At 41.8% G+C, this 14,609-nt stretch overlaps 1 protein-coding gene across 2 annotated transcripts in view; it reads left to right on the top strand.

The window, feature by feature from the left end:
- The window catches only part of il17rd (interleukin 17 receptor D), a 32,823-nt gene that overhangs the window by 15,864 nt on the left and 2,350 nt on the right, over positions 1-14,609 (top strand). The window contains exons 3-15 of one of the 2 annotated variants that reach the window (XM_031733527.2): positions 1,633-1,755; positions 4,493-4,611; positions 5,713-5,833; positions 7,421-7,465; positions 7,803-7,954; positions 10,392-10,457; positions 10,624-10,678; positions 11,610-11,720; positions 12,160-12,344; positions 12,450-12,565; positions 13,234-13,482; positions 13,566-14,117; positions 14,274-14,545. In XM_031733527.2, coding sequence (XP_031589387.1) covers positions 1,633-1,755; positions 4,493-4,611; positions 5,713-5,833; positions 7,421-7,465; positions 7,803-7,954; positions 10,392-10,457; positions 10,624-10,678; positions 11,610-11,720; positions 12,160-12,344; positions 12,450-12,565; positions 13,234-13,482; positions 13,566-14,117; positions 14,274-14,545 — 2,166 coding nt within the window. Of the gene's footprint in view, positions 1-1,632; positions 1,756-4,492; positions 4,612-5,712; positions 5,834-7,420; positions 7,466-7,802; positions 7,955-10,391; positions 10,458-10,623; positions 10,679-11,609; positions 11,721-12,159; positions 12,345-12,449; positions 12,566-13,233; positions 13,483-13,565; positions 14,118-14,273; positions 14,552-14,609 lie in introns of both variants that reach the window. The other variant, XM_031733525.2, reaches the window with a different exon arrangement.

Below are 14,609 nucleotides of genomic sequence, written 5' to 3'. Positions count from 1 at the left end.
GGCCCTCTTTTCGTTCTTCTGTCTTTACGCTGCTTTGTTTTATAAACGCAGAAACCAAAGATTAGTAAAGGAGGGAGAAGAGTAAAAAGAACTGCAGCCTTCCTCTCCTCCATACATCCTACGGAAGATGGAGGAAGAGGAGCAACCAGCTGTGACCTTCTCCTTTAGCCCTGAACATGACCCCGCTTTGAGGAGGATGATGAGGCGAGAGGAAGAGGAGCAGTGACTCGTGTCCGCTGCTCTTCTGACGTTCTCTCATCCGTCTCCATCTTTTATAAGCTCCTCTCTCCCAGCTTCTTCCTCCTCTTCCTCACTTCTGTCAATAGATGGTTAGCAGGAGGAAAGGGAAGCAGTCAGTCGTGTCTGAGTTCACGCCTCTTTTCTTTCTACATCCTAAGTCCATCTTTTTTCCTCCAATCCCTCTCGGTTCATGGCTGGCTGCTCCTCCTCCTCCGCCCCTCCAACTTCGTGTTTCTCAAGATAAAACAAGAGAAATGTTGGAGACGAGAGGAGGTGAATGACAAAAAACCCAGAGCGATTGAATTAATGAAGGTGCGGTTAATAAAATATGGATGACAGATCGGACAGCTGTGGAATCTGCTAATAATGCAGATTCTTAATTTAACTCAAAGTATCTCCTTAGAGGGTTATCTAAGGACGAACACACACACACACACACACACACACACACACACACACACACACACACACACACACACACACACACACACACACACACACACACACACACACACACACACAAAAGATGTCAGCCATATAACTTTTAAAAAAGTAGACCTGTTATGTTTAGTAGTTCTCTCATTACAGAAGCTTTGAACAACTCACAGTTCAAATTAAGCCTTTCTTATCAGTTCAAACAAGCGGTTTTAGCTCCGCCCTTTAATTCTAACTTTCTTCTGATTGGCTGCAGAAACTTTAACCAGCAGGTTTATGAAGCTGTTGAAGTGAAATGACGACATATGGACCTAAGAATAGAAATAAATGTCTGAAACTGAGTGTTTGTATCAGTCTGAAGTCTGAGTTTAATCCAGACCATTAAGGAAAGCTCGATAGTGCAGAGGATCTCACACCAGAGCTCTGGACCATAAACTTTCTTATATTTTAAATTCTGAATTGCATATCCTTCATTTTAACATGGTCTTAGCCTATTGTTACCTTGATCAGTTTTTATAGTTTTGTGGTTTTATTTGTTTATTTTCCCATTTCCTGTTATGTATGTATTATGTTTAATTACTGTACTAATGTATGTCTCAAATTTCAAGTTATTCTCTCAATTTTGAGTTGTTTTCTCAGACGTTTGAGCTGCTAAGTAGAAATTTCAAGATACTTACTTTTAAATTTTAACTTATTGGATGGTAACAAGCTGGAAACTATAAAAAAAAAAAAAGACTCGTCAGAGTGGACAAAAGTCCATAACCTTCCTGCAATTCCTAGAATTGAGCTTGAGTGGTCCTTAAAGGGCTGTGAAGATGTTAACTGCAGTCTTTAATCTTTACTCTGTCCATCAGGCTCAGATTTCTGTTTCAAGAACCATTAAATTTGTAATCTTTTGTTAAAGTGCGGCTCTCTGTGCTGTTGTTAATCTCTTTATATCTCTGTTTCTCTCTGCAGACTGCTCATTAAACTACCCACTGGGGAAGCACATGATCCGTGAGGTTACCAACGTCTCCTTCAGTCATCTAGCCTGCGACGATCAGGCCGCCGTGGTCGTCCACTGGTCTGCGAGCCCACTAGGTCTGTTTACCTGTCAGCCTGCCTGGTTGCACGATCATCCGGAGAGACAGTTTTAGAGAGAGAACAGGGAAAGTTGAGGGAAGAGCAAGAAAGTTCAAAGTGCTCAAATCCGTAAGATTACCCAGCTCTGTGCATGTGTGTCCCTTTGATCGGGGCCGGAAAGAGGATCGCATCTCACACAACAATGCCGCGATTTGACCGTGAAGGAATGTGTGTGCGCACAGTGTAAGGTGAACCTCTGCTGCCTCTCCCTCTCTGTGACAAAACGGCCTGTTGTTTTCTCACACAGAGAGGGAGAGGCAGAAATCTCCCTGAAATTCTCCATGTCATACTCACATGTTGCCAGATTTCCTCTTTGAGATCTGCACAGCTTAAAGTTTCTGCTGTAACACAGCCAAGACTTTACCGACAAACCCAGAATTTATCTGAAACAAGGCTGAAGGCTGTGGCAGACCAGATGAGTAAAATTAGGGAGTTGGACAGGAAGACTTCACAGATCCCATTCAAAACTTTCATGGACAGAATTCTTAAAGGGTGGAGGTTGTCGGATTCAGAGGTCTCAGGATCTTGTGTGAGTCTGTCGGCTTTCTTGAGCCATGACCTCCACGGTGTGCTGAGTCACAAGTCTGAGGCCATGGTTCTTAGCCAGGATAGGGTTTGGGAACAAGCTGCTTCCCCCGGGTAGGAGTAGTAGGAGTCTTGCGGTCTTGGCCTTGAGTGATTGGTGTGGTTGTCTGCAGTGATGCTGTACAGGTTTGCTGTGGTGAAGAGAGCACTAAGCATGAAAACAAAGCTGTCAACTGGCCGATCTACGTTTCCACCCTCAGCTGTGGTCACGAGCTGTAGGATGGGTGGCTGGACTCAGCCTTAGAGACTTAGAGGGTCTGGGTATCTCTGCTTAAGCTGCTGCCCGAACGACACAGGATAAGTGACAGATAACAGATGAATGGATAGCTGGTTAGATATTTCCACTGTGTTTTTCCCAGAGAAGGCAAAGCTTCTACTGTTACGTACCAGGGATAAATAAGACTAGTTGTTGGAGACATTTAGCATCATCACATTGAACTGAGCCTAGTCTTAGCGTTTAACTTCTTGCAGCTACATTTAATCTTCAAAAATAATGTCAGGAATGTTAACAATGTCTATATTTGCTGATCACTCAAAGCAACTGAAGTACAAGCTATTTTTACCCATACTTTCATTCTTTTTTTTTCCAATACATTTTAATCCTTTGCTCACATGCGGAGCCTACATAGAATCACAGATTAACTTTAACATGTCTTTGGGGTGTGGGAGGAAACCGGAGTACCTGTAGGAAATCCAGGAATGCAGGCTCCTCACAGAAAAGCCCCGGCTGAGCAGGAGATTGACACAAGAAACTCTTTCCTGTGAGGCAACATAACCATCCATGCCACAATTCAGACTACTCGATCGACTTACAAAAAAACGTCCACCACAAACACTAAACTCTTTACATGTGTCCGATCTTCTAAAAGAGGTGAAAAGGTGTCGTTTTAGATTTGTATTTGTGATGAACAGACACTTGTGGTTCTTGTTTGATTGGTATTGAGTTTGAATAAAGATTGTCCAAATTTATACTGAAGAGAAGGAGAAAAAGAAAAACAGATCAAATCTGACCTCAGGCTGCTTCTGCTGTTAAAATGCAAAACATCAACTCACAAAGAGGGAGCGAGAGAGAGGTGTTCAGAAATCTGCCTCAGGACAGAAAAACCTGCTCTACTGCATCTCTCTCTCATGTTCCCTGTCTTTCTCTTGGAGAGCTAATATGAAAAACATGTCCGGTCGATGTATAGGTATAATTAAAAGACAGGTGTGCTTTCAAAGAGGAGGGACGAGGGTGTTAGGAGTGGAGGATTGAAGGAGAAGTGAAGAGGACTGAAAATAAGGAGGGTGGAGACGAGAGGAGATGCATGCAAATGAAGGAACAGAGTGGAGGGGGGAGAGAAACGAGAGCAGGGGGATAGGCGGAGATATGAGGAGGCACAGGAAAGAAGGAAACAAGAGTAGGTTTGAAGCCTTGTTATCACTGTGTGAATTAGCTCTGCACACTATTTGGTTTTTAGTTGTAGCTATCTGCCGTGACTGGTTGCTGTTTAGCTGGGATGATTCCCAGCTACGCTGACTGGTTACGTATCAGAAAGGATAACAGAAGAAAGTCCCCAAACTATATTATCCCCATAATGTCAGGAGTTCATGCATAAAAGTGGCACAACACATCAGATTCCCCCCTTTTCAGTCTTTTGCCTTTTTCTGTCAGGAAATTTGTCGAGTAGCTGTGACAAGCACGTACTGACAAGGTATTGCGATAAATCTATTTCTCCTGTGTTTATATCAAGGTATTTTCATGCACCTCCACCATGACCACCTAAAAATCCCACCTCCAATCAAAGAGGTACTAATACAGTAGAAAATTTACTTAACTGTGCAACAGAAATGAGTGCAGCAGAGAAAAGGGGAAAGATGGATGAAGAGGAGGGAACAAGGAAAGGCAGAAAGGAGAGTAAGAAGAAGGTAGGAATGAAACTAGATCTGGTTAGGAGTGGAGTGTAGAAAGTGAATGAGGTAAAAAAGGGAACGAAAGGAATTAGGCGAAGAGGCAAAAAGCAAGTGTGTTGGTAAAAGTCAAGGAGAAAAAGACTGGTGAGGACAAAGGAAGAGAAAAGATGGATGCTGACGTGGTGAGACTGAACTTCCTGTTGCTGTTGCATCTCTGCAGGGATTGAACACATTAAAGGCTTCAGAGTTTACCTGGAGGACAAGAATCCAGAAGGGAAACAGTGTCAACACCTCATCCTCAAAGACCCACGACAGCTCAACTTCTCCTACAAGAACACGGTAGGGCCATTTCCACAAAAACACTTTGAACTGCCAGCTTTTCACATTTCCCGCAGTAGCACATCGCTCAAAGGATAAGATGCTTCTTCCAAATGTAAGCATGTTAGAGGTGGCTATCAAGGGTGCTGGAACCAAGGGACAAGGAGCCCTGAAGAAAATCTTGATTTCAGGGATAAGCATGTTAATCCCTGCCCACTTTTGGTAAAATGAAGCAGACATGCATAAACAGGCAGAACACTCCTAATTCATTCTATTTTTCAAAATAGGGATTTGTAATTGACGCCATTCTGGGTTTGCTTGGGAGTGGACAGAGAGTTTGGGTCTCCATAAGGCATACTTTTGGATCTGCATCTGCAGTGTCTTGGGTTGCTAATGCATATTAGGCCTTAACATCATCAGTTTTCATCAGTCATTGTGCAGACCTCTCAGAATATAGTGTTGTGTATTTGGTTTACTTTATTCTGTTGTTTTTTGTTGCTTTTTGGCCCTCGATCTATATGAAATTACTTCAGCTCTTTTGGTGGTTTCAGTCAATCCTTTCCGCTACAGGCTGGCTGTGTAATAATCTCCTCCTAAGCTGACGGTAATGTACTGTAAGAGATCAGGAACACAATCTGCAGTCTTCATTCTTCCAAAATATCGTCATTATAGGACACTGACAATAAACTCGCACATGACTGCCTGGACAAAGATAAACACTTGAATCCTTGAAACATCTGTGGCCCTGAAGCCTTGAAATAATTACCACACAGTGTAAGCTGGCTCACTGAGTCACTCTTCTGTTGAGATGTTGTATTTAATAAGTACACATATACGTGCTCGTTAGAGTCTGCTTTTATCTTTTTTACTGCTTTTAATCAATGCATGCCTGCAGCCCACAGATAAAAAATGTTGGCACAATGACCTCAATTAATGTGCACGGTTCCCGATGAATGGATGAAGCAAACATGCTGTTTGTGTTTTATTAACTCAGATATTTACTCTTGCTGCTAAACTGTATTATTATTTAGATTTACTTCATTTCCTCTGAAGACTGTTGCTCATCATTTCCTTCTGATTTCACTGTTGAACGTTTGTGTTTGTTAATGTTTTCCTGTACAGAAGCTGAGCAGTCAGCCGTTCAGCGGTTTGAACTTTGACACCGACTACATGGTTCGTGTGGTTCCCTTTCCATCTCAGATGAACGAGAGTTTCTTCCCTCCGTCTTTCCTCAAAACTAACTGTGAGTCCTACATGCCTCACAAATGTATGGGACTGAGCTTTTAGCCGATCAGCTGATTCATTGATTGTTTAGAAAAGCCTTTTCAGGCGCCTCTTACATCATCTTACTGTTCCAAATCACAAAAAGCCACCTCAAGGCACTTTACACTTTAAGGTAAAGGCTTAACCAGACTCAGGGAGGGGCAGTCATCTGCCACGACTGGTTAGAGGTGAGCATAGTTTTACGTTTTCTTTGTTATAATATAATTGTTCCATTTAGGCTTCGAAGGGACGATAAAACAGAGTATGATTTAGGACGTGGCTACCTTAGGATGCACAAGTCTCTACCAGTGTTTATATATAGTTATATACAGTCTATATGTAATACCCGTGACAACATAAACAAAAACAAGATACAAGATGCTTTGTTTTTATGTTTTCTTTTTCCATTTAAATCAGTTCAATTCAGTTTTATTTATAAAGGACTAAATCACAACAACAGTTGCCTTAAGGTGTTTTATATTGTAAGGTGAAGACCCTACAATAATACAGAGAAAACCTCAACAATCAGATTAGCAAGTACTTGGCAACAGTCGGAAGGAAAAACTCCTTTTTAACAGGAAGAAACCTCCGTCAGGACTGCTGTGACTGGTTGGGGATGAGGGGAGGAAGACAGGACAAAAAAGAGCCAGGGAAGAGAGCCAGGAGATTAATATTAACTCATGATTAAATGCAGAGAGGTGTAAACACGCATATTGAGTGAAAACAGATGTGAAAAAGAAAGAAAAAAGAGTGAAAAAGAAACACTCAGTGGATCATGGGAAGTCCCAGCAGTCTAGACCTATTGCAGCATAACTTAAGGGAGGATTCAAGGTCATCTGATCCAGCTAAAACTGTAAGCTTTATCAAAGAGGAATCTTTTAAGCTTGGTCTTAAAAGTGGAGGGGGTGTCTGTCTCCTGAAAACTGGGAGCTGGTTTCTACAGAAAATGGGCCTGAAAGCTGGAGCGACTGCCTCCCATTCTACTTTTGAATACTCTAGGAACCACAAGTAAGCCTGCAGTCTGAGACCAAAGTGTTCTAATGCGGTGATATGGTACTATCAGGTCATTAAGGCCTTATATATGAGAAGAATTTTAAATTTGATCCTGGATTTAACAGGGAGCCAATGAAGAGACGTGACATCAGTGTCGTCACCTCTTGAGACAGCTAAAAATTACCGTTCTGAAGAAAACTCTGCTTACTTTAATGCTGGAGTCAGATGGAGACATGTTCATTAAATACTGGAAGCAAGATAAAAACAAAAATGCTGCTAGACTGACAGATTTACTGCACTGCTCCAAGATGCATGCACCATCTTGGAAGCGAGTTTAAATGCATCACAAGACAGAACATGCATAAAACTTTAGGGTTGCTGTGAGGTTGTGTGTTTCACTATGTGCCAAGCCAGACTAGTTTTCTGTTAGAGGATACTAACTGAAAGGGCAAAACATCCCCTTTTTTTAATAAGCTGAGACAAAAATGAGTCTATACAATGAGAACAATAAAACAAACTTTGTAACCATCTCTCTGTCTGTGTGTTTTGTTTTGTTTTTGTTGTTTCCCTACAGCGTGCGAAATGCTCCTCGGCTCAGACAACCTGGTCTGCAAACCATGTAAGTTCCTCAGTGTCGTCGTCATAACCAGAGCCACATGTAGGCCGACTTAGTCGGGAGCTGGTTGCACTGCCATAGCTGGACCCAGCCCCGCCTCGCTCTTACATCAGTTTATTGTGAATTAGTTTTTGCACAAACAATTTAAGTTTTCCTGTGTAGTTGAAATGGTGAGAAATGGTGGAGGCTACGGTGACCTTAAGTGGAAAAAGACAACAATGTGTTCCTACATTTCTGAAATGTTGTTGTATTGTTTGAAAGGTTCTTCTTCTTGTACTTGTTTTATTGCAATATCTAAGAGGACGTGGGAGTTTAGAGTTCTTATTTCTTGTGTTTGCAGTCTGGACACCAAAGACGCTGAACGTGTCTCAGCTCGGATCGAGCCTTCATGTGGCCTTTGATCAGGCTCCGCCCTCGTTTGGTTTCCATTTCTACTACCTGTACTACAAACTGCGACCGGACGGATCCTCCAAACTGCAGCGCTGCAAACCGGTAAGATCAGCTGTGTTTAATACATTTTGACATTGATCGTCAGTTAAGTTCAGATTTATGAAAGTTTTCTAAAACCCGCCATGTTCGAGCAGGTTTTCAGTGACTTCACATGAGAAACGTGACAGTTTTTGTAATAAATACCCTAATAAATCTCCGTAAACAGATTCAAATGCAAAGGACTGTGTAGGCGAATGAACATATACTGGGTAGCAGTAGATGACAGAACCTGAGGGACTGGTATCATATTTAACCCTTTGTAATCACCTTTTGCATATCTAGACCAAACAAGTTACAGCAATAATTCTTTCTGCATGCAGCCGCACTTAAATATCACGAGATCAGCTGTCCCAGAGCGCTGTTTCCTTTGGTACTGTATTGATCTGACCAGCTGTTAACAACACTTCTTAAGTTGAAATATACGTCATCTCGTTGTCAGCATGAACCGCACGTGGTTTTCCCGCAACAGCGGGGAAATTGTCATTTTCCGAGGAGCTGTAGTATTTTTTTTTTTCTCCAAGGCCTATCACAGATCCACTGTGGCTGCTGAAATCTGTTTAACTTTGTTCTTTGCGCATATTAGCTGGACACGTAGAACTTTGAGTGCACTACTGGAAATAGTTCATTTTGCTGTACATGGTGTGTTTCTTCAAACTGCATATGCATTTTATTTTATTTTTAATACAGTTTATAAAAACGAGTGCATCACAAAAATTTATGAACACACTCAAGCTAAATTTCCTGTTTACAGTTTTGAGGGACACACCCATGACAACTCTGTATCTAGAAAAATGTGTAAAAAAAATACATATTTTATTTCACTTTTAGTAATGTATTTGGTTACTATGGACTTATTACATACACGTTATTAAACTTTTGGCTCTATCAATATACAGCAAGTTGAATTTCTCCAAAAAATGTCAGTACAGCATGTAAAAATATGAAGATAAGCTTGGGTGGACTGTGATAGTTAAACTGGAAGAGGTTATATTGGTGCCTATTGAGTACCTGTAGACCACCAGAGATTTTCTCATGAAAGATCTTAAGTTTTGATTGGAAAGAGGGTTTAATCGTTTGAGGGGAAAAAGCTGAATTAAACTGTATGGAAAATTACCAAAGAATGTTTTTTCTACTTTGTTTCGGGAAGCGGATCAGCTTGTGGGTAAAAAGTGAATGCTGTTGTTTCCAGAGATGTATTTATTTGGATTACAGAAGAGGGTTTACTCTGTCCTTTTTTTTTTTTTTTTTTTTTTTTTTTTTTGCCACCACAAAAAGAACTGAAATGCTTTTGTTCGTCGCTGCTGAAACCCTGTAAAGAGGTGTTTTTATTGAATTCTTTCCTTTCAATAAATACATTTGTTTGGACTTGCCTGAAAAGAACATTTGAGATTGCTGGGGATTAGATTCCTATCTGAATCTAATAGACACAGGCATCATTGGACCTTATTTTGCTTTGCTTGGTGCTTTACAGTTGAGGGGTTCGTGGCAGAGTGTGTGATGCTCTAAAACATGTGCTCTTGGGCAGATTCACACTGAAGTAGCAAGCTAGCAGTCTGTTACAAACATGTGATTGTCTCTGATTCTCCAAACTATTCTCATAGTTTCTTCTAGTATTTTCTGTGAAAATGTGTTGTCCCACCCCCTTCCAGCTCTATATAATGGTCTTATTTTCACTTCGCCTTCACGTGTGGCCACTGTGGAGCAGCTGTAAACACATTTTATTTGCGATGAATTTGATGTGGAAGCCTATAATTCGCCCCTAAATCTTATCCAACCACATCAAGAGTTTCTACTTGATCATGTCCGGACTGGAAGGTGGCGTGAAAAGCTTTTGTTCCAGCCTCGTCCTAACTGCATCTTCCTCGATCTCGCGCCAGCAGCTCTTTTCTTTTGTCTGTCTTCGCAGTATCAACACCATCAGGAGACATACAAACTGCACGCAGTCACACACACACACACACACACACACACACACACACACACACACACACACACACACACACACACACACACACACACACACACACACACACACACACACACACACACACACACACACACACACACAGAGGGGAGTTTCTGTCCTTTAAGGGGTTGTGAGGACTGAAAGAAGCAGTTTTGTGAAGAATGAAAAAAGGCACACCTGTCTCGTCACTATATCAGGGTTGATATTAAGGCTGCACCAACTCCCCACTGATACCGACACCACTGTTTAATATTTGTACAATAAACTGATGAATATACTGTTTCTCATATGCTTTGAAAACATTTTTACAACTTCTTCTTTGGCCTTCAGTTGTACCTCCTCTCCTCCTGAGCAGGCTTTTGTTAAAATGTGTGTGTTGTCAGAAGGAGTTTGGGATTGAATCTGTAAGCTAAAATTTAATTGCAGATGTTAGTCTTTATTGAAAACTAAAGTGTCGTGTTTTACCGTTTCCAGGATGTGAATCAGCCCAGAACAACATGTATCCTCCAGGACGTCACTCCAGGGACCTACACTATAGAGGTACATGAATGTAGCACAGAGCTGAGCTTCATTTAGAGCATTCACAGCTGGTTAAACTGGTTTCTGCTGGATCCTAGTCCTCACCAAAGATGATTTATAGACCAAAAATGATCAGTTTTAAACAGTAAAATCTTCTCTTCTCTTCTCTTCTCTTCTCTTCTCTCAGTTGAGAGATGACAGCAACACCACCAGGATGCACACTCAGCACCACGTCAGCCAGGGTGAGACACGCACAACCACACTGTACGCTGTATATAAAAGATGGCCACAGACACCTTTGCATCCCACCATTTCATCTTTAGTATTGTTAGGTCTTTAGTTTGATTTACAAATACACCATTAAATAAATATTCCTACGATGACTGCACTGAAAATAACTGAGCTGAATCCACTGTGATCAGCCCACCTGTGCAACACTCCTGTTCCTGATTTACTGACAGTTTTAATCCATTTTTTTTTAAAAAGCCACTGAGGGGCTGTCATAGTGAGACATTAATGACATGTTTTCAATGAATGCTCTGGTCTGGTCCATGACTCCGTATATCATCTTACCACATGCTGAGCACAAGGCATTGTCCACATTGAGGCAACAGACTACAATAAAATACAATGGCATGTTGGCAGTCAGAAAGGAGTTTGCCTCTTCACTAATTTGTCAGCTCATTAAGGATCTCTGATTTCTTTACCTTATAATAATAATAATAAATTAGCACCACCTAGTGGCTGGAGGTGTAACTACAAACCAAAATTGATTCTACACAACAAAGGGGTCCAAGGTGAATTTTAGTAAAATAAAGCTCAGCATCCCGCTTCTCCCCCGAGTTGAAAAAAGTCTGTTGGACATTAGGATGCCTCCTGGTAGCCTCCCTGTAGAAGTTTTCCTGGCACACTCAACTAAGACGAAACCCTAACGTAGATCCAGAACCCACTGGAGAGATTATGTATCCACTGGGTCCAACGAGTCAGGATTACTCCAGGAATCAGTTCTGATTGTGTGCACACAATGAAACATCAACTTCAGTTCAGACCTAGTTAGCTCAGTCGGTGACTCTCCCCTGCCCACTACTATCATTTTTTTGTGGGAAAGAAATACTGAAATAACAGTCTGATCTAATTGCCTCAAAAATGGGTATGTTTGTTTCCATCCTCCAGTCCACTCCCCCTGGGCAGGACCTATCCGTGCCATGGCCATCACTGTGCCGCTGGTTGTCATGTCAGCATTTGCCACCCTCTTCACAGTCATGTGTCGCAAGAAGCAGCAAGGTGAGGGGAACCATGATTCATATTTTAAGGGGCTCAGTTTCTTCCCATTTTAATTTTTGTTAGTAATCATTAGTGATAGTGATCATCTGCTGTGTAAATGAGTTTCTTTCCTTTAGACAGCAACTGGTCCCAGATTTACTATCTTGAGGTCTACACTGTATATAATAACTGCTCTTGTAAACCTTTGCATTACAAAAGGATGGGAATATATAATTGTTACTTCTTTCCACTCCTTTTCGAGCACTTGTTGTACTAGAAGACAGTATTAACTGTATTTATGCTGGGAATAAACGATCAGTCGATCAATCAATGTGACTGCACGACATCCCTGGTATCTTAATGTTTTTGTCATTAAATTCAAATGCAGGTGCAGAATTTCTGTCACCTTACTTTAAGTTTATGGCTGTATTTTAAAACAATCCTCTCTTCCCTCTTTTAGAAAACATCTACAGTCAGCTGGATGAGGAGAGCAGCGAGTCATCCAATCACAGCGCAGCACTGACCACTGAGCGGCCGTGGCCCCGCCCCAAAGTCTTCATCTGCTACTCGAACAGAGACTGTCCCAAACACACCAGTGTCATCCAGAGCTTTGCCTTCTTCCTGCAGGATTTCTGCTGCTGTGAGGTGAGACGATCATGAAAAAGAAAACTGAGGACCAGTAAGAGACTTAGTGAAAATAATCAGTTTGATGTTTTCTTGTTTTCTATATTCTTTTCCTCTGATGTTCAGGTTGTGTTGGACCTGTGGGAACACCTGGAGATGTGCAAAGAAGGTCAGATGTCATGGCTCAGCAGACAGCTGGACGAAGCAAACTTCATTATCATCGTCTGTTCCAAAGGCCTGCGGTACTCACCTTACCCTCCTGTTTCTATAGGAAAATAAGCAGACAATCAGATTTATTTGAATTTAGATTTCATTAGTTTGATTTGGTTTTATTTATTTTTATGCTAATTTTTATGAGTGTAAAGTATCATTTTAATTAGTCTTTGTTTTTGAAGTCTCATGTTTCCTTTTTAAATTTAACTTTAATATATTTTCTTCATATTTAATTGTATTTTTTTTAATATTACAATTGAGGTGCTGAAAGTGCCTTCAGCCGCAGTTCCTCAAATGGCCACTAGATGCCTCTAACCCTTTTTATTGAAAGTAAACATCAGAATTTGAACTGAAAAAATTAGTCAGGTGCTCAATAGTTACTTTATGATTTAGTTTATGGTTGGCTCACAGGTTTCTAAACCTAACTGACAAGTGTGTCACCCCTCTGACCCACCTCTTTTTACAGGTGTCATGTTTTCTTCATTGTTTGTTCACTTGTTTCCATCTTTCCTTTCTTTCCTTTTGTCTCGCTTGTCTTCTTGCCATAGTCGTGTGCCTTTTCTTCTTCAAAAAAAAAATGCAAGTTTCTAAAATAGAAAAAAATGTTGAGTAAAGAGTCAACTGAAAATTTACCTTTATTCTTTTCCTTACCAGATTTTTTTCAACCCCTTTTGTCATAACTGTTGTTTTTCTGCAGCTATTATGTGGAAAAGAAGAGCCGTCGAGGGAAGACACCAGTGAGCCGCCGTGGTAATGGCAGCAGCTCTTCGATTACTGCGGTTGGTGGGGACCTTTTCATTGTGGCTGTTGCCATGATTGCTGAGAAGCTGCGGCAGGCGAAGCAAACCGAAGACAGCGGGACTCAGGAGATGAACCGATACATGGCGGTTTACTTTGACTATTCTACAGAAAGCGACATCCCCACCATGCTGAGTCTGGCTACCAGGTAGATGCAGGAACCATGAAATACCATCTTTAATGAAAATCATGAATACTTGAGCCTGATAAATAATTTTATTTCCTGTTTAGGTTCAAGCTGATGGACCAGTTGCCTCAGCTCTTCAGTCGTCTCCATTCGAGTCATTCCAGTCTGACTGATCGTGAGCAGCAGCCTCTTAACGTTTCCCGGAGGAACTATTTCAGAAGCAAGTCCGGGCGCTCACTTTACGTTTCCATCTGCAACATGCACCAGCACATCAGCCAGAACCCCGACTGGTTCGAAAAGCAGCTCGCTCCTGCAGGAGCATCCTCTACCTCCCCTGACTCCTCCTCCAAACATCCATCTCTCGCTGCTGTCCAGGCTCCGAGCCTCCCGCCAAAACCTTCCTGCTTGTCATCTCAGGCCGAGCAGAGGTTTGACTCTGGCTTGGTGCTGAATGAGGTGGTGGTGCGAATGCCATCGCTGGAGAGTGGGGAGGGTGTGACGGGGAGGAACGTACTCCAGCTGGCCCCTGGTTCCAGCCCTGATCCCAACCTTGGCCCGAGTCCCAGTTCCACCCCTGACCCCTGTCCCAGTCCTGGTGTCTGTCCCAGTCCAGACCTACCACACTCTTCTCTGTTCATGCTAGATCCCAATTCAAGGTAAAGTGTGTCACCCCTCATTTTTGTTTTCTTTTAATTTCACTGATTAACAGCAGGTAACACAGAACTATTATTATTATTATTATTATTATTATTATTATTATTATTATTGTTAATGTTATTATTCTGACTGCAGATGCTTTTTATCTGTTACAGGTCTGCTTCTGGAATATCTGGACTGTTATCCGAAGACTCTTCCTCCTCCTTGTCCTCCTCTGGTCCTTCCGTCCTCCAGGATGGCGTTTCCCCTAGTCAGGGACATGCTGATGAAGGCCTTCCCCATGTTCCAGAGGTTCCCCCTCCTCGTGATTCAGGCATCTATGATTCATCTGTACCTTCGTCAGAGCTTTCTATTCCCTTAATGGACGGACTGTCACATGACCAGGCAGACTCCTCCTCCCTGGCTGAGAGTGAATCATCTTTCTATGGTCTGAGTAAGGCATCAACTTCAACAGATGTTTTATAAAATATAATGCTGTTTGTTCTGTAGAA

Source organism: Oreochromis aureus, linkage group 5 (genome assembly GCF_013358895.1).
Source record: "Oreochromis aureus strain Israel breed Guangdong linkage group 5, ZZ_aureus, whole genome shotgun sequence".
Classification (NCBI taxonomy): Eukaryota; Metazoa; Chordata; class Actinopteri; order Cichliformes; family Cichlidae; genus Oreochromis; species Oreochromis aureus.
Note: the sequence above shows the minus strand (reverse complement) of the source record. Positions and strands in the feature narration are given on the sequence as shown.